At 34.5% G+C, this 26,299-nt stretch overlaps 1 protein-coding gene across 3 annotated transcripts in view; it reads right to left on the bottom strand.

Moving 5' to 3' along the window:
- RAB28 (RAB28, member RAS oncogene family) overlaps positions 1-26,299 on the bottom strand; it is an 89,513-nt gene that overhangs the window by 42,942 nt on the left and 20,272 nt on the right. For all 3 annotated transcript variants that reach the window (XM_032494134.1, XM_032494132.1, XM_032494129.1), the window contains exon 4: positions 25,168-25,297. In XM_032494134.1, coding sequence (XP_032350025.1) covers positions 25,168-25,297 — 130 coding nt within the window. The remainder of the gene's footprint in view (positions 1-25,167; positions 25,298-26,299) is intronic.

Consider the following 26,299-nt stretch of genomic DNA (forward strand, 5'->3'; position numbering starts at 1 on the left):
TTCTCTTATATTTTAGACTATTTCCTAGCTTCTGAGGCATTATTCATTTTTTTTTACTTCTTTCTGAACTGTTATTTCTTGTCCTTCTCTGTATGGCACATTTCTGCATATTAAGATTCTGTTTAAGTATTTACTTCTACTGTAAAGTCCTCCTGTATATCAAGTACATTACTCTAGGACAACACTATCATACTGTCTTTCCTACCACTGTGCTTGGTACATCAAAAGCACTCATGAATGAATGAATGAATGAATACTTCAACTACAAGAGGAAACGGAATGTGTGTAAATGTTTACAACAGTAGGAACAAAGTCAAGTTCTAAGGTAGTTTTGTTTTTACAGTCATCAAAACACATTTTAACCAAACAGATTATAGACATTTTTTAAAATTTTCATAAAAACTAAAAGCATTTTTCTAATTATAAAATATCACTTAGGCTTTACTATTAAACTGTAATGTAACAAACTCTCAGAAGATGGTGCTAGCCCAATATGTCAATAAACCAAAAAATAAATAAATAATAAGACAACTGACCAAAAAAAAAAGCTTCCTCTAAAAAAAAAAAAAAGGAATTACTTAAGGAAAAGGCACAAGTCCAGATAATTCCTAACAAAAACCTTCTTTCCAAAGAGGAAAACTTCATTCATGAACCTAAGACTAAAAACACAAAATTTAATCAATTTTACCAATTCTTATTAAAATATAGAATAGCAATCAATAATCTTTAATGGTTAAAAAAGAGACCCTAGGAATAAGCTTAATTGCAAACCTAGAAAACATTCATTTCCACTAACATTCAGCTCATAGTCTCAATATATTAACATATCATATTATAATTCTATGGGTATAAATGGCAGGTGTAGAGAAGACAATGGAATAAAGAAAGAAACACGATTATACAACCATCTTTGGTATTCAGCTTTAAACTGGTGTTGCACAATGCATTACACAAGTGACATATTTGAAATAGTTCACTATGCTGAAACTTCAATATGCAATACAAATGCATGGAAATAAAAGTGTTTTTTTTTAAACAACCATATCAATGGTAATTTTGTACTTTATAAAGTTATGAAATTACTTCACTAATATTTAAAATCTATTTTGCTAAAATGTAATAAAAGTTTTGGACTTCTCTATCTGGCATAATTCATTCAACAATTATTTATTATACTGTCTTTTATACACAAGTGTTGCAGAAGAAAATAAAGCATTATAACAAAGTCTCATTTGGAGCCAAAAGTGGCATCAAATAACCCGAACGGTTAAGTAATCCTGTCTATTGCCAACAAAAAAGTCAACTGCAAAAGTCAAAAATATACTATCTTTGATATTAAATAAACATGATAAAAGCAAAACATACACTAACCAATTGCAATGAAAAAATGCATGTCACTGAAACAGGTGTTCAAACTTTAAAGTTGCCAAAAAGAAAAGTACAAGACCTTATTTTATAATTGATCACATCATATTACATTACACAACTGGAGCATAATGTGAAAATACGTCTCACTGTTGGTTGTCAAACACTTCTCACTATGCTTCTGTCATAATGCCAATTTATGACACTTCTATCTCACTCTAGGCCATTTAAATGTAAAAACTTCTTTGGGTTTTTTTGTATGCTTCCAGCTCACTGTTTTGTTAAGTGGGTCTTTATGGTAAAAAGACTTCAACTATTTTTAAAAGATTGTTATGTCTACTTAAGTGTTTTTAAAACTAGTATTTAAGCACAATTAGGACTTTTAATCCAAACTATTAAAGGTTCAAAATACCACTGATATGTCAGATCAAATATTAAACATGAGAATACACAGCAGCATTAAATAAGGAAAAGGTGCCAAGATTAGGAGAGAAACAGAAAAATTTCTGGAAGACAAAATGAACTGTTAGAAATAACTCTCTAAATACATGATCAAATATGAAAAGTTTCTAGCATGAACCCTGGAATAGGTAGGGTATATCAATTAGGGTTCAGTTCAGAGAGGCAGAACCGGTATGGGTGATAAAGAAGAGAGATTTATTACAGTGGTCGGATCTTACTCAGCTGTGAGAGTTGCAGGAGTGGTAGGTGCAGGCTGTTGCCTCTGCATCTAGTCTTAACCCTGAAGTCACTATAGGTCAGCCTCAGGCCAGCAGGCAGCAAGGGAACTGGATAAGGAGAAGAGCAAGAGCAGACTGGAACCTGTAAGGATGACAGGAACTGGCAACGACAAACCAAACTTGGCATCAGTCTATCACCAACCCAACCCTGACACCAAAGGTGACGTACAGGAAAAACATGCACCCTTCACTTGGGAGCTATACACGCACGGCACATATTCAGAGATGCGGAAGGGGGAAATCTGGCAGGAGCTGAAGGAACTGAAGTCCACGTGCTACCCCAGACCTACAAAGTGAGCTAGCAAATCAGTGATGCGGCGTGAGAGCTGCCACAGTGCCTGGTACTCAGCACTGACCCTCAGAGAGTCAAAAAGCATGCTGGCCAATTCACTTCCCTCTTAAAAGTCTTCCAGAAAATGTCTTTTGTGATCAATGCTAACTGAACAATACAGAGAAGGAAATTCTGGGAAATGTATTTCTGGTTAGCCAAGTTGACCCAGCACAATGTCACCACAGAGAGAAACAGGTCAGTGCCCTCACATAACCTTAAGCTGTCATAAAGGCATAAAGAGAAAAAGAAAGATCAGCTGTACAGTGATAAACTCCTTCCTAACTTCCACAGTGGACAGGGGTCTCAGTTACTGCTTGTCTGTATACCCATGGGAGAAGACTGATTGTCAATATGCTACCAATACTCTACGTCAGCGTGAAATCTACTGCAAACCGTGAAGTTTGTCCTCAAATTCAAGGTAAGAATGGCTAAGAAAATTCAACAACACCCTTTATCATAAATTTTTAAATCTAGATCAGTTACTAATACTATTAAATTCTATCTTTATATGTAAAGAGGAATAAGAGTCTACAGATCCTAAGAAATCAAAAACATGAATGTGAGGCCATAGAGCTGTTAACCCTCAAGAAAATAGTCAATAAAGACGATGAAGGACAAGGGAAAAAAACACATGCATCCCATTCGTGGTGTCTGCGATCTCTTCCCACTCCGGCAGGGGAGGCTGCGGCAGTGGCAACAGCTGCTGCTCATTCTGTTTCATTTCAGCCTTGTGGCTGCGGCGAAGGCTGCGGTAGGATGTGGAGGGCACTGAGGAAGGGTGAGCTCCTCTGGGATGGTAATATTCTATATCTTGATAAGGATATAGGTTATATAGGTGCATGACTTGTCAAAATCAGCAAAAGGTACACTTAATTTTTTTTTAATTTCACTGTAAGTAAATTTTACCACACACAAAAAACTGAACTCTAAGTAATGATATGTACAATGAAATATTTAGGTGTAAAGTGTAGTGTCTGCAACTAACTTTGAAATGCATCAAAATACAGATGACTGCTAGATGACAGAGGGATAGGTAGATGGACAGGTATGTGATAAAGCAAACATAGCAGAATGTTCACTATAAACTCTAGATCAGAGGTCAGCAAACTATAGTCTGTGGGCCAAATCTGATCTGCCACCTTCTTATGGCCCATGAACTAAGAATAGTTTTTACATTTTTAAAAAGTTGAAACTAAATGAAAAGAAGAATAATTCATGACATATGAAGTACAAAATTCAAATTTCAGTATCTATAAATAAAGTTTTATTGGAACACAGCCACATTCATTTATTTACATACTGTCCATGGCCGGACTGATTACTGCAATGGGACAGGTAAATAGTTACAACAGATGCTGTATGTCTTGCAAGTCATAAAATATTTACTATCTGGCTCTTTTCAGAAAAGTTTGTTGAACTTTTGCTTTAGACAGTGAGTATACACTGGTGTTTACTATAAAATTCTTTCAACTTTTCTGTATGTTAAACAATTTTTATAAGAACGTTTAAAAAAAACCAGAGCAATAATCATAAACTGATTCTACAGTGGCCATGGTAGGGGAGGGGAGGGTCTATCAGTTCTGGGTGCTGCAACCAGCTCTTCTAAATCCTACTGGCATGTGTGTGGAATTGCAAGAAGGTCAGAAAACTAGAACCAAAAAATGCTCTGTCCTTTAAAAACAACCTAGAAACATTCTACCCATCAGCCAATAGAAGTGTCAGGGAAGCCCGATATTATAAGAAGTCTTAGGTCAAAGAAAGAAAAGTTTAAAAAACATCCATGAGAAATCAAAACATCAAGCCTTCCCCCATTCTCACTTCTAGTTGAAGACTAGTATTGGTTTCCAAGGGGTGCTCAAAGTACCACAAAATAGGTGGCTTGAAACAATAGAAATTTATTCTCTCTCAGTTCTGGAGGCTGGAAGCCAGAAATCAAAGTATTGGCAGGGCCATATGCCCTCTGAAGGCCCTTGAAAAGAATCCTTTATTGCCTCTTAATTTCTTACGGCTACCAGCAAACCTTGGCATTCCTTGGCTTGTAGCTCCATCACTCTGATCTCTGCCTCCATTCTCACATGGCTTTCTTTTTTAAGTGTCTGAGTCTCTGTCCAAATTTCTCTCTCCTAATAAGGATATCAGTCAACCCTAATTAAGTATGACTCATCTTAACTTGATTACATCTGCAGAGACTCTGTTTCCAAATAAGTCACACTCACAGGTTCTGGAGGTTAGGATTTCAACATACCTTTTAGGGGGAAACAATTTAACCCACAACAAAGACTGTGCTTCCCATTTCACTGAGAAACTAGAAACAGTCAAAAGACCTTCTGCATGTCACCAGATCTACACATCAAACACAGTATAGGCAGTTGTCTATACTCCTGTTAGTATGAATCCATGCTCCTATTTAAAGTCAAACCATTTATTTGTATACTAAATCCTATCCTCTCTCTACTACTTAATGACATCACTCCAGCAATTTTAACATCTCTCTCCTAAATCACCAATTTTACTCATGCTACTATTTCGTTTCTATCAGCAAACATATTTCTCCTATCCTAAAAATAAAAAGCAAAAACAATTTAAAAACTCTTGACCCCACTCCCCCTTCCATTTCTCTGCTTTCTTTACAGCATACTCCTCAGAAGAATCACCTATACTTATTAATTCTAATCTCACTTTTGTCCTCACAACTTCACCAAAAGATAAACAACGAATTGTTGCTAAAGCCAATAGTTAAGTATTGTTCCTCTTTCTACTTACCTATCAGCAGCATTTGACATACTTGAATTCCTCCCTCCTTGGAACATTCTCTTCAACTAGCTTCAGGAATATCATACTTAATACTAAAATCAGACAAGTAACATTCTATGAAATATTCTATAGCTACAGTAAGACACGGTACTTTTAAGGCATTCTTTGAAATTACTTCAATTTCATCAAGAATATCCACAAGGTTGCAGGATACAAGATTAATATATAAAAAACAATACATTCCTATATACCAGCAATGAACAATTAAAATTTGAAATTAAAAACATTAAGCCATTTACATTAATACATCAAAAAAATGAAATACCATGGTATAAATCTAACAAAATATGTACAAGGTCTACATCTTTAAGGAAATGTACATGTAGAGAAAAACTACAAAACTCTGATAAACAAAATCAAAGAAGAACTAAATAAATGGAAAGAACTAAGCAAATGGTGAGCTATTCCATGTTCATGGATAGGAAGACTCAATATTGTCAAGACATTAGTTCTATCCAACTTGAGCTATAGATTCAATGCAATCCCAATCAAAATCCCAACATGTTATTTTGTGGATATTGACAAACCTATTCTAAAGTTTACACAGAGAAGCAAGAAACTCAGAATAGCCAAGACAATACAGAAAGAGAAAAACAAAGTTAGAGAACTGGCACTATCCAACCTCAAGACTTACTATAAAAGTTCCAGTAATCAAGATCACGTGGTACGGCAAAACAACAAATAGATGAATGGAACAGAATATAGAGACCAGAAATAGACCCAAATAAATATAAGCAACTGAACTTTGACGACAGAGCAAAGATAATGCAATGGAGCAAAGACAGTCTTTTCAATTATTGGTGATGGAAAAACTGGACATTCATATGCAAAAAAAAAAAAGAAAAAAAAAGAATCTAGACACAGATCTTAACTTTCACAAAAATTAACTCAAAATGGATTGTGGAACTATATGCAAAACACAAAAATATAAAACTCTTGGAAGATAACATAGGAGAAAACCTAGATGACCTTGGATATGTTGATACCCTCTTAGATATAACACCAAAGGCACAATCCATGAGAGAAAAAAAATTGATAAGCTAGACTTAGTTAAAATTAACTTTTGCTCTGGGAAAGACAAGGTCAAGAGAATGAGAAGACAAGCCAGATCTTCTCAAAGATTTACAGACGGCAAATAGCATATGAAAAAATGTTCCCTGTCATCTGGTGAAATGGAAATGAAAACAACAGTGACATACCACCGCAACCTACCAGAATGGCCAAAATCTGGAACACTGACAACAGCAAATGCCAGCAAGACTGCAGAGTGTCAGGAACTCTCATACAATGTTGGGTTGGTGGAAATGCAAACTGGTGTAGTCCTTTTGGAAGACAATTAGGCAGTTTCTTCGAAAACTAAATACACTCTTACCATAGGATGTAGCAATTGTACTCTTTGTTAACTACCTAAATGACCTGAAAACGCATATCCACACAAAAACCTACACACCGATGTTTATAGCAGCTTTATTCATAACTACCAAAACTTAGAAGCAACCAAGATGTCCTTCAGTAGGTGAATGGATAAATAAACTGCACTAAAAAAAATGAGCCATCAAGCCATGAAAAGCCATGGAGGAGCTTTAAATGCATATACTAAGTAAAAGAAGACAATATGAAAAGGCTACATACTACATGATTCAAACTATACAACATTCTGGAAAAGGCAAACTATAGAGACAGTAAAAAATTCAGTGGTTGCCAGGAATTGGGGTGAGGGGATGGATAGGTGGAACACAGAGGATTTCTAGGGCAGTAAAAATACTCCATATGACATCATAATGATGGACACACGCTATTATATGTTTACCCAAATGTTTAGAATGTGTAACAACAAGAGTGAATCCTATGTAAACTATGGACCCTGGGTGATTACGATGAACCACTAAAGGTTCATCAACTGTAACAAATGTACCATTCTGGTGGCGGCAGGGGTTGTTAATACTTATGGAGAGGGCTATACATATTTGAGGGCAGGAGTACATGGGAAACCTCTGTATCTTCACCTTGATTTTGTTGTGAACCTTAAACTGCTCTAAAAAAATAAAAACTCCAATAAAAAATTTTTTTAAAGAATATCAACAAGCAGGCAATTGGTTCTGGAATTAAGCGCCCTTGGCTATTACTAAAATTAAGGACTAAATCCCATATAAAACTATGTCAGCAAATGATGTGTTCCTCAAATCCGTCAATCCTTAACAGTAATTTAATACAGATTTTTGTATTTCAGAAACTTCAACATTAGCAATTTCAATCTCTAGCATCACGAAAAGCACTCAAGATCCTACTTTAGAGCAGAGTGCATGCGTGTGTTTATATGCAAATGAGCAGGAGGAATTCTTGAAGAAAGCCAAATTTGGTCTATATACATTTTTTTCAATGATGAATTTGGCATTTTAGGAGAATTAATAGAAACTTTTAACCTCTGGCAGTCCTTGGCTTTTATATAGGTCCTGGTAGTTAAGGACATTTTGTTTGTTTGTTTAAAACTTAATACATGTACACAGAGTTCTGTGGCAAGACAAAATTGACAGTCATACTTTGGAGCAGCATCAATTCTAAACAATACACAAATGATTACCCTCATAGGATTATCACTCTGAGGTACTACTTTCCCCCTCCATTCCCTCTCAACACCAGCTTGTATTTATATTTATATGGAATATAAAAGAAAATGCAATTAAAGCTTGGGTTTAAGGGAAGATTTGATTAAAAATGTCACACTGACAACTTCAACTCAAGTTTTATAACCATCGTATTATTTTCAAATTTATTATCTCTGGTGATTTAAACTTGAGATAATATTCAAACTGAAGAGGGCAAAAATGTGTCTGACTGCTTAGTTCCAACCTAGAGAACCCCTCTTTGATATTCCCATATTTTGAAGAAAAAATCCTGTAAGACTTTCATAAAGATTCAATGAAAAAAGTCTTACAGGGGAAGAGAGGAGCAGAACAGAATTCATCCTCTTCTTAACCTCAGGGTTACCACCTAGTCTGATCCAATGTGATAGGATCTGTGCACAAATGAGGATGCAGCCTTGGGAAAGAATCTCTAAGGAGGGGAATATGAATTGAGACCATCATATAATGAGAATCATGAGGATGAAAATTAAATGCTTTTATAAGACCCCAAGTGATGCTTCACCCACATCTATGACTTTGACTTTTATTCCACATATCTGCACATGGTGCTGATCCTTGACCTTGATTCCCATTTAATAACTTACCTTTCCATGCCTGTCCATAAAATGGTGACTATCCATTTTTAATTTTATAAATCCAACCTACCTCATAATTTAATGGCTATATCTTGAAAACTATCTGGTCTTTAAAGGTAGGGACCTTATCTTATTATTTTTGTATTCCTAGTATTTAGCACAATTCCTGGACAAAATGGGCCCTCAATAGATGTTTGCTAAATAAACATATTACTTTACTTGAGTTGATGAGATTATGCTCATGGTATTCAACAGCATTAATCAAAACATTTGGCTGACCTTTAAAATATTTTAGTATTAGTTTTAGTCTTGGTAACCTTTACTCTCAAGATTATGACTAATGAGAATATTTTCAACCTACGGGCACAACACGTACTTCAGACAGTAGGATTTTCAAGACCAGTCTCCAAAAAGAAAATTTCAGTTTGTGTGTTTTTTAATCAACATTGTCCTTGTCTTCCTTGTTCTGCATGAAATCAAGATATGGATGGTGTACAAATGGCAAATAGGCACATGAAAAAATGCTCAACATCGCTAATTATCAGAGAAATGCAAATCTAAACTACAATGATGTATCACCTCAAACTAGTCAGAATGGCCATCATTAAAAAGGCCACAAACAATAAATACTGGAGAGGGTGTGGAGAAAAGGGAACCCTCCTACACTGTGAGTGGGAATGTAGTTTGGTTCAGCCGTTATGGAAAACAGTATGGAAATTCCTCAAAACACTCAAAATAAACTTACCATATATAATTCCACTCCTGAGGGAACTTAAATTCAAAAAGACACATGCACCCCAATGTTCACAGCAGCACTATTTACAATAGCCAAGACATGGAAACAACCTAAATGTCCATCAACAGATGATTGGATAAAGAAGTTGTGGTATATTTATACAATAGAATACTACTCTACCATAAAAAAGAATAAAATAATGCCATTTGCAGCAACACAGATGGACGTGAAGATTGTCATTCTAAGTGAAGTAAGCCAGAAAGAGAAAGAAAAATACCATATGATATCACTTACATGTGGAATCTAAAAAAAAAAAAAAAAAAGACAAACTACTTATTTACAAAACAGAAAGAGACTCACAGACATAGAAAATAAACTTCTGGTTACTGGGGAGAAGACGGTGAGAAGGGATAAATTGGGAGTTTGAGATTTGCAGATACTAATTACTATACATAAAATAGAAAAACAACAAGTTTATACTGTATAGCACAGGGAACTATATTCAATATCTTGTAGTAACCTATAATGAAAAGGATTTGAAAACAAATATATGTATGTATATGTATGACTGAATTATTATGCTGTACACCAGAAACTGACACTATAACATAACGTTATAAACTGACTATACTTCAATTAAAAAAAAGGTATGCATGGTGTAAGAAAATGGCTCAGCCTCATGATCCAAATTATCAGAATTCCCCATAGATCTGATACTCTGAATGAACTGATCCATTATTGAGTTTTTCTTATTATTTCTAATTTTTGAAACTCTCTTCATAAAACTAAGATGTAATCTACTCCTGGGGAAGATGCTGTGAAGACTGTTGAAATGATAACAAAGGATTTAGAACATTACACAAACCGAGTTGATAAAGCCAGGTTTGAGAGAATTGACTCCATTTTCTTTTGGTCAGGTAACTAACTTTATCTGTTGTTGTTGTTGTTGTTGTTGTTTTTATTGACGTACAGCTGATCTACTATATTGTGTAAGTTTCAGGTCTACAGCCCAGTAATCAGTATTTTTGAAGATTATATTCTATCATAGGTAATTATAAGATAATGGGTATAATTCCCAATGCTATACAGTAAATCCTTATTGCTTATTTATTTTATATATAGTAGCGTGTATCTGTTAATCCTATATCCTTAATTTGTCTCTCCTCCCTTCCTCTCCCCTTTGGTAACCACAAGTTTGTTTTCTGTATCTGTGAGTCTGTTTATGTTTCACATACACACTTATTTGTATTATTTTTAACATTCCCTATATAAGTGATATCATATAGTATTTATTTGTTTTTCTCTGTCTCACTTATTTCACTAAGCATAATATTCTCCATCCACGTTGCTGTAAGTGACAGAATTTCATTCTTTGTTTATGGCTGAGGAAAGAAGTTCTACTGTTGGTAAAATGCTATCAAACAGCATTGCATGCAACAGGGAGATCCTTTCTGAAAGGAAGAGTCAATCAATGAGGCAAACTTCATTCTTGTCTTATTTTAAGATTTGCCACAGATACCCCAACCTTCAGCAACCACTGCTCTGATTAGTCAGCAGCCTTCAACTATGAGGCAAGGTCTTTCACCAGCAAAAAGATGATGACTTCCTGAAGGCTCAGATGATAATTAGTATTTTTAGCAATAAAATATTTTAATTAAGGTATGTACATTGTTTTTTCAGACATAATACTATTGCACACTTAACAGACTACAGTATAGTATAAACATAACTTTTATATGCACTGGGAAACTAAAAAATGTATATGACTCATTTTACTGTGGTGGTCTGGAACAGAACCCACAATGTCTCCAATGTACAGCCCGTATGGTTCTAAAAGTCACCCGTGATATTCTATTTGTGTAAATCAACTCACTTTCACCCTTCCTTTGGCTTCCATTATAACTTTAGAAGTACTAGAAGAGAACAGAAATAAGGACATCATTTACTTTTAGAAGCATTCTCCCTTAATTTGTATAGTATGTGTATTTGCTTCTTCTAATAACAAAAAAAATTCAAATATATTATCTGACACACAGCAATCCACATTTTTATATAGTAAATATTTAAAGATGGTCTACAAATTTAATTCCCACTGATTTTCATAATGTATTCAAAAGAGCTCTTATTTCTGTTTCCTTATTAGTAAGTAAAAAATTAGAAGATTTCTAGATTATTCTAGCTCTAACTTCAATGATTCTTTGAGATTTACTTCTAATGTTTTAAACCATAATGGTTTTTCTCTGGGCTGAATTGTGTCAACCCTGCCACCCCTCAAATTTATATGCTGAAGCTCTTAATCCCCAGCTGCTCAGAATATGACTTTACTTGAAGACAGTAATTATCTTTAAAGAAGCAATTAAGGTAAAATTGAGGTCATATGGATGGGCCCTAATTCAGTATGAATGGTATCCTTCTAAGAGGAGATTCAGACAGACATGCAAGAAAGACAGACCATGTGAAGACAAAAGGAGAAGGCAGTCATCCACAAATCAACTCTGCAGGCACCTTGATCTCAGACTTCTAGCCTCTAGAACGGCAAGAAAATGAATTTCCATTGAGGTACCTTGTTATGGCAGCCCTGACAGACTAACACAAGCTCTAATATTTTTCAGTTATTTAGATCCTCTCAGCATGGAAACAAACACCAAAATATGGGAGTGGAACTCCAATTTCAAGAAACTTTAAAATGAGTTACTAAGAGATTTTTTTTAATTGCAAAAAAGAGCCAACATTAAATTCCAAATGGAAAGTTATCCTTGAATTGGCTTAAGACTTACCTATAACAAGATGAAAAGAAGTGGAGGTGCTTTGGCAGAAAACAGCTGGGTTCAAATCTGGATTTGTCTCCTACCAGCTATTTAACAATTGACAAGTTACTCTCTGAGACTCAATGTTCTCATTCTTTCAAAAGGAGATCATTTAGCATGATGCCTGGCACACAACAGATGCCTTAAAAAAGGGACATCATTTTATTATCATATTTAAAGAACTTAGTACTGGCCCAAAAGAAACAGCAGGCTATCTACCTAAGGACAACAGATACAAAAAAAAAAAAAAAAAGCACCAATATGTCCAAGTGCTATTATATAATCTTTACTTATTATAATTTAACTGATAAAGCACAAATAAAATCTAAATTCACACAACAGCTTATATTGCTTTAAAAAATAGTAAATAGATGGTACAGACTCTAATGAATCAAATATTTAAGAAGGACTCAAGATTTCTGTCAACTTCTCTCTAAAAATACTTTACCTTAAAATGCTACATTTTGCCTGAAATTCAGTCTTTCAATTTATATATCCAAACCCTACTAGTTTTGCAAAGACTCAGTTTGAGTTACACATTCCTCTTAATCCTTAGCTGACAATTTTTCCCTCCCATTGATATAGTAGTATATATGATGTCTTTCTTTTGTACTTTTTGTCCACTATGTCAATCTTGCTTCCACAACAAGTTTTATAGAGGCTGGAGTAATGTATATGTGCCTGGAAGCAGCCATGTGCTCACAGGAAGAACTTATTACTTTATGAATTGACTATGTTAAACATTTATATTAAGTCTGCTACTGTCTTTCTATGCTGCTTAAGTTTAAGGTTTTTCTAATTAGAACTCTAAACACACCTTTAATTTAACACATATACAGAATCACACACAGATTTGACAGTATCCTAAAGGAATCACCTAATTTAGCCTAATTAATCACCTAATTAATTCTATAAGAGGTAATTATTAGCAAAATACAGACAACACTAGTATTTATTCTTAGTTTTTCCATTGTTAGCAATATATCTCTTTTACAGTATACAGTGGTTAATCTTTCCATTCCCTGAATGATAATGAGAATATATTTTCACAGTAGCAATTGGTGACATTTCAATAAATCAGTGTACTGCAGTGATACCTAAATAAAAGCTTATTTCACTATAATGATGCTTCCAGGCTTCCCTCAAGTCAGGTGGTTACTTGCAGTTAATGATCTGTGACATGCCACACAAGTAGTCCTAAAAAGACTTATTATCCACTGCATGTGCAACAATATTTGCTTTATGGATGGCTAAATGAATGAAGACATTCAATGTAACTGTAAAAGTAAAATCAAAAGAAAACTTACAAGTAACATGTTTTCTTTAAGTAAAAGGGCTGTGACCATTTTCCATTAATACTTAACCTTTTGCTGGAGCAGTGCAACCACATATAACGCTCAAATCCATAAAGCCCAAGAGCTGTTCTGGGTTAATGCTAATTAACTGCCCCCAATCAAAAGAGAAGCAACTTTCCAAAAATGTGAGATCTTTAGCTTCTATTGTTGACGTCAAACTCACACCACAAAGCTTAATGAACAATAAAAAAAGACAAATACACTTTATACATAGTTGAGAGTATGCCTTTTAATTTAATTTACATATACATATACAACAGAAACATGCCAAGAAAAGAATTATTATTATTGTGCTGCACACAAAATTTGCTAATCTGAAACAATATGCTATCTTTTATAGCTGCCAGACTTTGTAAGCATTCACATGTTTACCATTTATAATTTTATTTCATTTACTAGACTCGGCTTTTGTCCACCATATGTCCACTGTGGATTAACTATTCCCTTAGGTACAATTAAGGCCTTTCCATTTGTTGTAAGAAGAGCTAAGTATGAAGGACACAGCCAGAAATAACATTTATACCTCAACCAAAAACAGAAGCACATTCAAACTCAAATGATGGTTTATGCAGCATCTTTTTTTTTAATAGACACATGTCTACATAGCAAAATAAACTTGAGACAAAAATTCATGGCAACTGTACACCAGCTTTCACCATTCAGATTGAATATCAAAATTATTATTACCTCCATCAATTGAATTTAAATATTTTCCAGAAAAATATACTTCTAAACTACCAGTGAAGGTTGGCTTCCAAACAATAACTATAACCAAAAATTTAATCATTATTTAGGTATTTTAAAGATATTTCACAAAACTTTTAATGTTTTCAATCTTTAAATCCTTAAATTTAAAAAATACATAGACTTAGCAATAACTCCTCTCATTACCCATAACTAGAAGACAGGATTTGGATAGATAGTGGGAAATATAATAACAACTCACACATATAGCACCTATTACGTATCAGGCATAGTTCTAGGAAATTTGTATGTATTAAATTCCTGTAACAACTTCCTTATAAGGTAGGTACTATTATTATTCCCATTTTACAGATGACAAAACTAAGGTACAAAGAGGGTGAGTACCTTAACGAGATCATACATTTAAATAAGTGAGCCCATATCTGAACCTAAGTGGTCTTACTTAGAATGTGTTTCTGACTCTACATTAAAAATATTAAAGTGCTAGAATATACCATGAAATAAATACCTATAGGGAAAATGAAATTTCTCATCTTTTTAAAATTAAAATTTTGAATAAAAATTAAGAGATTAGGGCTAAAACTTTAGTTTTCACAATAACTATGCGTGCAACATAAAAGGCTTTTTACATGATCTTCTGTGGCAGTAGAGTTACGCTGTTATTAAATTCCTTTTCCTTTTCCAGATAAAAAACCTGGCCTCAGAGTATTACAAAAGCTACAAAAATATTTATTTTCACTTCATTATCTCAAAAGTTCCACAGTTCCATCTTTTACTGAGTAGAGAATTAATAATCTTCTAATCACTAGTAACAAGGATTTATTGAGCACTTTCTGTGTGCCAGGGACCGAGCTTGATACTAGAGAGACAAGGCAGTCTCTGCCTTCATGGAGCTTCAGTTAAAGAACACCTGCATGATTCCAAATCAACATCAAAAACAAAACAAAACACTTCGCTCTAAAAAGGGTGACTTTTCTGGAAGAATCAGACAATTTAAAAAGCAAAAAATAGCTAGTAAAAATTAAAATCAAGTGAGAAACTATCTAGTATTCTGTTCTGGTCCTTTTCTACTTGTTTATTCCCCTCAACCCTCTAGGAGGAGTTTAGGAATTGGGGAAGTTCTCACAGACCCCTCATGTGCTATCTTTTCATTTAATTAGAACCAATACAATAAACTGAAGAGTAAAGAATGGAAATGACTCATTCCAAACTGTATCTAAAACAAGAACCAGTTCAAAAAAATTTAAAAGACATGTATCTTAAATCATCAGGTGTTTGCACAACACCCATCCATCCCATGTTTATTTCTCTTTTCCAATTAACATAAAGCATGCTGTAATATCTCTCCTTTAAAAACACCAAGACTCAGATTCTGACTCAGACTCCCTCCAGCTGCTACCCTACTTATGGACTCCCTTGTTCAGTGGTGTTAACATATACATGTTGCCTCTATTCACTGTCTACAATTCACCTTCTTCCCTGAACTCACTCTACTCAGCTTTCACCCCAAGCACTCCACTTGCCAAGGTCACCACCAATTGCCTCTGTACTGCTTAATCTAACCATTCTCAGACCTCCTCTGCTGATCACACCCTTCTCCTTAAAACTCCTATACATTTGGCTTCCAGGATACTTCACTCTCCTGATTTTCCCCTGACCTCCACTGGCCATATTTTAATTCCTCTGCTGATCTCTCTTCACTTCCCCAAACTTTAAAACACGGCTATAACCCAAGGATTAATCTTTGGACCTCTTTCTTCTCTTCTTATACTCATTCCTATGTAAAGTTCACTCAGTCTCAAAGGCCTAAATATTATCAACATGCTGTTGACTCCCAGACTTTTATCTCTAGACTTCATCTTGCCCCTGAATTATAAACTCATATATCCAACTTCCTACTAGACATCTCCACATGGAGGCTTAGTAAGTGTCTCAAACCTAACATGTCCAAAACCAAACTTTGACACTTATCCAAAAATCTGTTCTTCTCACACTCTTCCTGACCTCAGTAAACTGAGCTTCAGCCTTCCGGACGCTTAGACCAAAAATCTTGGCATTATCTTGCTTCTTCTCCTCTCTACTCTACAACCAACCTATGAGAAAATCCATCACCCCACCTTCAAAATATATCCAACCACTTCTCACTACTTCACTATTATCACCATGGATCATGTCACCATTATTTCTCACCCGGATTGCCAAAAGTGTCCTATCTATCTGTTTACCTTGCTTCCACTTTTACCCACTATGGTATATTCTCAAAACAGGAACTGTAGTGATCCCTTCAAGTTAAATCACTTCACTCTGCTCAGATCCCTCGGTGGCTTCACATCTCACGCAGAGTAAAACTCAAAGCCCTTACAATGGCCTACAGAGTCTTTCCTGTTCTCTCCTCTTCCTAGATCCTTCTCTCTTTATATCTTCAACTCTGACACTATTCGTTTAGTCACTATTCCCCATATGCAGCTGCACATACAGCTACGAACACTCTCCCTCTCCCTCTCTCTCACTACACACAAACACACACGTGCCTCCTCGTGGTTTCATATATTTCCAAATACTAGATGGAGGCCTTTGCACCTGCTCTTCCCCTCCTACTTGGATAACTCTTCCTCCAGATATCTATGTGGCACTTTCTGTCATCTCCTTTATGTCTCTTCTCGAATGATATCTTCTCAGACTTTTCCTTTTATATCTAAATTCTTAACACTCTCCTCTCAGACTTCCTTTTTCTCCTTTCCTGCTTTATCTATCTATACAACACATCACTATTTAACATGTTATATATTTGCTTATCTATTGCCTGTAATTCTCTAGTGAAATACCTACATAGGTGCTTAATGACTATTTGTTGAATGAATGAAATAAATAAGAGATGACATAAGAAAGCAAAGAAAATGCTTGCCGAATTGCTTCATTTATACTGCAAAACTAGACATTCATATGAATTTTAGAAAATAGTGTCAAGAAAAGGAAAAGTAACTAAATTCTGAAGTCAAGCACAAATTTAAGTTAAAAAGAAATGCTATTTTTATCACGTCCCCTGACTTCAGATTATACCACAAAGCTACAGTAATCAAAACAGCATGGTACTGGCACCAAAAAAAGACACATAGATCAATGGAACAGAAGAGAGAGCCGCCAAATAAACCCATACACCTATGGTCAATTAATCTATGACAAATGAGGCAAGAATATACAATAGAGAAAATATAGTCTCTTCAATAAGTGGTGCTGGAAAAGCTGTAAGAGAATGAAATTAGAACATTTTCTCACACCACACAAAGATAAACTCAAAATGGATTAAAGACCTAAATGTAAGACCTGAAACCATAAAACTCCTAGAAGAAAACATAGGCAGAACACTTTTTGACATAAATCACAAAAATATTTTGGGGGGTTTGTCTACTACACCAAAGGAAATAAAAGCAAAAATAAACAAATGGTACCTAATTAAACTTAAAAGTTTTTGCACAGCAAAGGAAACCACAGACAAAACCAAAAAAATCCCACTGAATGCAAGATATTTACAAATGATAAGACCAATAAAAGGATTAATATCCAAAATATATAATCAGCTCATACCACTCACCACTCAATATCAAAAAAGCAAAGACCTGATTTAAAAATGGGCAGAAGACCTGAATAGACATTTTTCTGAAGACAACACATGAAAAGATGTTCAACACTGCTAATCATCAAGGAAACGCAAATCAAAACCACAATGAGCTATCACCGGTCAGAATGGCCATTATCAAAAAAGTCTACAAATAAATTTTGGCAAGGATGTGAAGAAAAGAGAACCCTTGCACATAGAAAATGGATTCTAAATAATCTAACAAATGAATGATAAAATGAGCCTAAGAAACCACCTCCGAAGATTAGACAGAATTTTAATTACACATAAAGCTAAAATTAAAAACTCTCTTAAAATTGTATGGCAATAAATATGTTCAATTAAGCAGACCTATAACTGAACATAGTTTGGGTCATCATATTTTAGGAATAGAAGGTGCTTATGATTGCCCATACAGTCCTCTCATTTTACATGAGGATCATCTCAAATGATTAAATAAATTGCTGAGGTAATGTAGCTAGATAAAATGACAGTAGCAGGACAAAGTTTTCCGATCTCCACTATAGTGTTCTCATAGTGTTCTTTTAATCTAATATTGGATTTATTCCACAATCACTGCAAATAGAAATTAAAATAAACTATTAAAGGGGCTTAAATTACATTAATGAAAATTTCAAATCTTTCCACACACAGAAAAACCTGATAGCCGTGTTATTTTATTTAGTATTTTATTTAATATTAATACTGAACAATTAATTTCTTCTAAAATTTAAAATCACAGATTCATCATAAAAGAAACAAAAGGTGGATTATGCTTTATTGTTTAATAAACCTTCTCTATCAAGACAATAAAAAGATAGACTGAAATCATATAAACAGACTGCTATGACTGAAATGCTTACACAATTCCCCCAAAACAAACAAAACAAAACCACAAAAGCCATAATACTTCTCAAGCTAAGTAAACTGTATACTGTCAAAACGGTTTGAAGTGGGTCATCCAAAAAAAGTAACCCTGTAATGACATAATAACACCACTGCAACAACCGTCAGGTGAAAAATAGTTTTTGATTAGTATTATGAAAAAAGCACTCATTTGACATTTTCTTCCCCAATGTCAGTCACAACACCAGTCTGAATGCAAGCTTATGCATTTAATTTGAGGAAAATACTCAGCCAATTAAACTTGAAATACTATCAAGATATTCTTAAAGTATAGTAGGTGTGTGAAGTACCACATACAAGAAGAGCTTTAAGTGTGTATATTAAAATACTCTCCAAGTATAAGGAGTACTGATGCTGTCAGTATCAGAGTAAGACGCTATCAGCATCCACCAGTGAGGAAATAATCACAGCTCTGTTTGGCAAATTTACATGCAAAGGGAGGGGAAAAAAGAGGAAAATGAAGCAACAGAAACAGAAATATTAGGTCAATCTGAAAAAGACACTTGGATCTGATATTCTGGTTTACTATTTCCAGAACAAAAAGAACTAAAGTATTAAAACAAATGGGTAAAGGGTGGAATATTTTAATTTAGAATGTATAAACAGAATGAACTTTTCAAATCCTTAAGTTTTTGTTTATGCTTTATAAATTGTAAACTCTCTTAAGCAAATTGGTATTATGATTCACTCGTTCACTTTGTTATAATATTGTAGATGATAAATTTTATAGAAGTCGATATGAATCCTTCCAAATAGGAATCAAAGTAAATGTTACCTACATTTCACATTTCCACTCTCCAGATGAAATAAGAATTTTTGAAGACTTAAAAGAGGCACAGTATAGGGAAGTACTTTCATGTAAATTTCCATGAAGTTCTCAGAGCTGGACATATAAGCATCTCATACTCCTCTATTACTAAGAATAAAGAATAGTCTTTAAAAGGCTTGTGATAATTTTACTGAGAGCATCAGTAAAATTTTCAACTTAAAATTTACTTGTTTTACTAATACATTTCCTCTGAGTTCAGGGAACACAACTAACAGGGTACATTAAAATGTAACCTTTGAACCTCACAGTGTAAAACATCACTTCCTGGGCAGAGATAGTACTCCAAGAACAATCAATCACTGTTAAAAAGAATATACACTCAACATTGTTAATTAGTGTTGATGCACTCTTCTCTATGCCCTCATCTGTCATGAAGATTGTTTAAAAATCTGAGTTATTAGTCTTTATTTGGGAAAGGATCTGTTTAATATCTTTAAGAGTAGAAATCATTCATCCATACACTCTACACTGGAGCGTGATAATTCCTACTCTCAATACAAGTTACTGATAACCACCACCCCTCCACTAACTTAGAAGCTATAAATCAGGAAGGGGGCAGCTCCTATGCAACCCTGTTAATTTCTGTTTACAATCTATCCAACTGAGAATGTTAGCCAGTCAGGCAAGAAACTAGGTGATGGATCAGATAGTAGGAAAACATAACAGCTTAAAGATAGAAAATAACACAATGACAAATTAAAATGCCATGTGGTTATAAAACACGGGTTGAATATAAAATTAACCTTTAAAAAAATTAATATTCCTGAATGTTCACTTCATTTTAATTTGAACCTTCTGTGAATCACTGAAAGAAAAATTAAAATTATATTTGACTAAAGATTATGATTTTTTAAATTAAACAGAGAAATTAAAAATTTGTAAACAAAAAGTTGAACGTATAGGTTTCTACATATAAAAGTCACAAGTTAAGAAAATGAAGCAAAATTCTTAATTTTTTTAGATTTATTTAACCTAAAATCATGACATAAAATTTGTGACATTTAACCTCAGACATGATTCAGCATAAAATAACTTTGATGTGTTTCCTAAGAAACTCTGACGCTATTCACCAGAGTGGAATTCAGTAGGCCAGTTGGGCCCAAAGGCCATCCTGTATCTACATATGTATTTTTCCTCATTAAGAAAACCATTTTCCCTGAATAACACATCCCAGGCCATAAACACTTCTAATTTCAACAGTCTTCATGAAAGGCTTTTATTCATTCATTCAGTATTCATTCTTTCAGGCACTGTTCTAAGCGATGAGGTCCTTAGCTTTCACAGAGCTTAGATTTTAGTAGGGAAAGATATATAACAAAAAACGGTATCAGACGACAATGAGACTATGCAGATAACTGAAACAGAACATCCTGACAGAAAGGGACTCGATGACTCATGTAGATTTGAGTGGTCAAGGACCCCAACTCTGAGAAGATGACATTGCCCAAATGACAAAATGGAGCCAGCCGAGTAAGACTGGAAGGAAAAGCATTTTGAGCAGAAGAAACCCTAAATTCCAAATTAACTTGGAATGTTTTAGGAATAGAAAAAAAGACAAATGTGCCTTACATATATTAGGGACAAGAGAGCATTTAGTAGAACATGAGGTCTGAGAGGTAGGGAGGAGCCAGATCACCTAGTGCTTGATAAACTTGGATAAGGAGTTTGGATTTCACTCTAAATATAATGAGAAAGCACTACAGGATTTTAAGAATAAAAGCCATCCAATATGATTTGCCATCTGGGAACTGGATTGTAGGAGAGCAAAGCTAGGAGCAGGAGGAGCAGTTAGGAAGCTAGTGCCATAGTTCACATGAGAGATGATGACAGTGTGTTAGGCCATGGTCAGGTCCACCCCGTAATAAGCCCATAGTAAGTGGACACAGAGTGAAAATCCACAGGCTCTGATCAAGTGAGAGGGGCCCACTGCTGGGGGAGCAAGACCTTCAAGGCCAGGAAGCCAGTTACTAGGCAGGATGGATCTGGCTCCCTGAACTGCAGGCGTTCCCTTAGGTGGTAACATAACTGTTTCCGGATGCTTATGTTGCTGGATCCATCGCCTGTCAGACATCATACTGCACATGGGCTACAGATTTCATCAAACTTCAACAGAACTTCCCTAAAACACAGAATAAGTAGATGACCTACTCTCTTTCTCATCTTGAAAGTTACCTACCAGGAATTTTTTTTTTTAACCTCACCAGGGAAAAGTAGGGCCTTCCATGGAGATTTGAACATAAATGTATTTATTAATCCCAACAACCAGACAAAGCAAAAGAAAGTTAAGATTTTAGAAAACTTGAAGATGGTAGAGAAAAAGAATAAAATTAAGACTTAGGTTAGCAGGTCTCAATTACTCCTTAAGCACTCTCTTTGGTTCAACCTTTGCACAGATTGACAATGGCTAGCTGAATATACATAGTTGGCACTCAAGAATGTTTGCTGAATGAATTGCCCTACCCATGGTATGAGAACTATCATGGGGAAAAAAAAAAACAAGGTGTAAGACCGGGACAAAGGAATTCTCTAGGAACAATTTCCTTCAGGCTACTTTTGTAAAATAACTAGTTCAGCTCTACTAATTTGTAATTTGTGATCTTTTAAATTGAAGCTATAGTCAGTGCTTTTAAAAGGCTATTGTGATTAATAATAACTAATAGTTTATTGAGCACTTATGGTATATAAGACCACATACCAAGTATTTTGCATGTAATAGTTCATTTAATCTTTAAACCAACTTAATCAGACAGAAACTATTATTCTTATTTTCAAATGAAGAAATTGAGGCTTAAAGACATAAAGTAACTTGTTAGATACCACACTGCTCGGGCTTGTAAGCAAAGTCTGTCTAAAGTTAAGGCCCAATGATGTTAACCACAACTCAATGCTTCATTTAAAACCTTAAATACTACCAACTAAGAACACGAACTAGCACTTTATAGCCTTTAGAATAGAGTATAAAAGTAACTAAATTAATTTAGGCACTGCTGACCCTTGAACAACATGGGTTTGAACTGCGCAGGTCCACCTACACGATGGTTTTTTTCAATAGTAACACTGCAGCACTACATGACCCAAAGTTGATCCAATCCACGGCTACAGAACCGTGGATAAAGAGGAACTGTGTTTACAAGGACTGACTATAAGTTACACACGGATTTTTCACTGCGGGAAAGAAACATGCCCCTAACTCCTGTGTTGTTCAAGGGTCAAATGTATTACATGTTTTTAAGTATTAATGCTGAAATAATTAACTTACTAATTACCAATTCTATTTCATTAAAGCAAGTACCCTCCTCTGCTGGCTATATCATTAACCTTCTCTAGTTGATCTCTGTATTTAGCTGTAATAAAATATAATTTTTATAAAAATAAACCCATAATTCATCTTTATCTAAGACTCAGCCCAATTTCTGAGAGTTTATTATATTTTAATAAAAAGCAAATGATTTTATAACTTACTAATTATAAGCTCATACTATGTAACAAATTCACACACACACACTCTTTGTATAGAAACTTTCTATCTCATCCTTTTGCTAAACTTTGGCTAAAAGCTGCCAATATTTTCACAGCCTACACATACTTCTTTTCAACATATGCTTTCTATTTAACTTGCAAAGAATAATACACAATGATGAATTTTTAAAAGCACATTTAGGCAAAAGATGACTCTGTATAGATAATGATCATAATAATCTAATTTCAAATGTCTTTCCATAATGTTTTTTATGCTTTGCCTTTAACCAGTATGTAAAGTCTTTGCCTTTTAATATAATTATATCCCTCAAAAAGAAAATGAATGCATACTACTATACTAATGCAACATCAAGTTGGAAACACAAATTGTAAGACCATTCACTACATGACTGTATCGATTATATGGAATTGGGTCACTGACATTATGGTAAATAATATCCAAGAAAATGTTTATCTATAATCACTTAATTTTATATATATAACATTCTGTGTCACTGCAAACTCTGTTATATGATCTCATTCTGAAAGAGAGTATTATAAACATGAGAAAGGGGTTAGCGCTAAGCCAAAAGCAAAAAAATTCTCTTGACTTTAACGCCATTAAGTCTCAAACATAACACTATATTCATTTTTTGCATAAATTCATATAACTTATATAAGTGTATGTTTTTAAAACCTAAGATGGCATCACCAGGATAGCCCAATAGCCCATCTAGTCTGACAACCTGTCTTAGACAGGGACCAATGGTGGATGCCTCACAGGACATCACAAACACACAACATAATGTACATAATCATGCACAAGTACTCCAGATGGTGGTGAGATTATATCCTAAAAAAAATGAAAACAAATCCCAACCCCCATTACTCCTCTATTCTATAATTTCCCAAAAGGTGATGGGAAATCTCCAGTAAAGCACAAATTTAACTATAATATAAGCCAATGCTTTGGTGACATGACAAATGACTAAGAAATGATCTCCTAAAATGAAAAGCTGCACTCAGAAAATAGAACCTAAACTCATCAAAACTTATGATTTGTAAAGGGGGATTTCAATGAATTGAAAAGCTTCTGATTCACTCAATTAGATCCATGAAAGAGATGAGCAAAATTTAACTAAAGCTTAAAAAAAAGTGTATCTTGTACCCAAGCCATCTATTTTGTGATATGTGTAATACTGTTTTCTAGAAAGTATTATAAAACTCATATTTTTACTCTTCAGAGAAATGATATTCACACCTGCTTTGTAATGGTTTTAAAGTAAGGCTTGGATTTATTAAATGTTCATCTAAATGTGCAAAACCACATCATGAAGAAATCGCGGTTTAGTCCTTCAGGAAGTACTATTTCCTAAACAATTACAGACAAAAAATGCACTATATTTTTAAAGACTTTTGGAGAAGATAATTCTCTTGGTAGTATACTTGGTATTGATTTAACAATGTTTATAGCCAGGAAACAGTTCCTGACCTGAATTCTCCATGGTACAATTTAATTCATTTTCTCTTTTTCTGACCTCAAATAAGTTGTAGAATATTAGGTCATATCATAACATTTTATATATTTGAAAACCCTTATTAAGGTCTCCTTTTCCAGGGTAACTGCATTGTAGAACTATGAACCAAATAAGAATCCTGTACTGAATTCAGTCTTATAATTTTTATGTGCTGTATATCATATAGCCCAAGAGACAGATCTCAAAAATTACTTATCCATCATTTTTACCAAGCACCACTCCTCCCCCAATACACTTTTTTTCAAAAAAAAAAAAAATCTTTAAGAACAAACCTCAAAAATTTAGAAAGGGAAGCTTATGAGATGAGAGCAAGGAACAATGCACACAAAATTCCATGCAGACACTGCTTGCTTTCTTCCCTAGAATAGGGTATTTAATGAAATGTATCTCTCAAAATCTCTGGGGCAGAGCTGAAGCTGCAGTGCAGTATCATAAAATCTGCAGCTGTGTTGCTGTTCTTAATAGTCCACACTGCTTCCTTAGACCACAGGAAGCCAAAACACACAGTCAGAACAGAACTTACCTTAACGAGGAACTGGCCAAAGCAGCAGAGGAGTTACGACAGATCAAGCATCAAAACTGTTATTGAAAAGACTGCGCACATCTTTAGGAATTTTCTCCTCAAGCAACTTGGTCACTTCAGGAAAGTGGTATCTATTTATGTTTCCAATCACCAAATTTTTTTAGGAATAAAAACTATAGGATAGGCAAATAAACTTTACTATAGATAAACATTAATAACTTACTTTTATTGCCCACCAAGGCAACCAGTGGCTGAGTTTCTGACTCCTCACTCACTTTCTTCACGACAGAATACCAATCTTCTAAATTCTCAAAGCTTTGATAATTTGTAATATCATATACCAAGAGGATTCCCTGTCACAAAAGAGTTACGGAATATTTGTAACACAACAGTTGAAAAAAATATTAAAACCGAATATGCTTAAGCAGTAGATACTACTAGTAGTCTAGCAGTCCAGCAGAGTATAAAAATACAAACATGGACTGTTTGTATCTGACTTCAATTTAGTTGTCAGCAGACAGATAACACTAAATATTTTCATTTAAGATAAATCCAGCAATTAAAATACAATGCAAGCTAAAGAATAATTTTATCTTTTTGTAAGTGGCTTCCCAATGAAATATCAGGGATATGTTTGGTAAGTTACAATAAATGTCAGAAAATCATATCACAAAGGTGGAAAAAAACTGCAAGGTCCACAAGTCTGCCTGCCACTTTCATGAGGTCAAACATTTAAACTTCTCAATAAATAACCATCTGCTGCTGCTGCTCTCTTTTTAAATATTTTCAAAAATGGAGATTCCATGACATCCCTTGATAGTCAATTTCAGTGTTTAACACAATTTTCTTTAAATGAAGTAAGTCGACTTCCTCTTTTGGTCCTCTGTGCATCTGGAGAACAACGTGAGAGTGTCCTCCTTATACTAACCCTTCATGCACTTGAAGATAGCTGAGTAACTCCTTCACCAGCTCCTCTCCAGAATAAACAAACTCAATTCCTTAAACTTGCCTCAAAGGACCTATTTTCTACCCCTTTAATCATAATTGTTGGTTCTTCCCAGGGCATGCTACGTACAGTTTTTTGACATCCTCTTTAAAATGAGCAATGTAGAACTGGACATGATACTGTAATAAGAGCCTGAACAAAGCCAAATGTAACAGAGGAATTGCTTCCTGCCTCTTATATATCATATTCCTTTTAATATATCCCATTATTTTGTGTGGGAAGGAGAAGTATGTACACATACACAAATAACAGTGCCACATTCTTGATTCTCATCCAATTTGTGGTTAAATGCTTAATACAAAGCTCTGCATATAGTATGCCTGGATCCTAATAGCATTTAGTCTCCTTC

The sequence above is a fragment of the Camelus ferus genome, chromosome 2 (genome assembly GCF_009834535.1).
Source record: "Camelus ferus isolate YT-003-E chromosome 2, BCGSAC_Cfer_1.0, whole genome shotgun sequence".
Lineage (NCBI taxonomy): Eukaryota > Metazoa > Chordata > Mammalia > Artiodactyla > Camelidae > Camelus > Camelus ferus.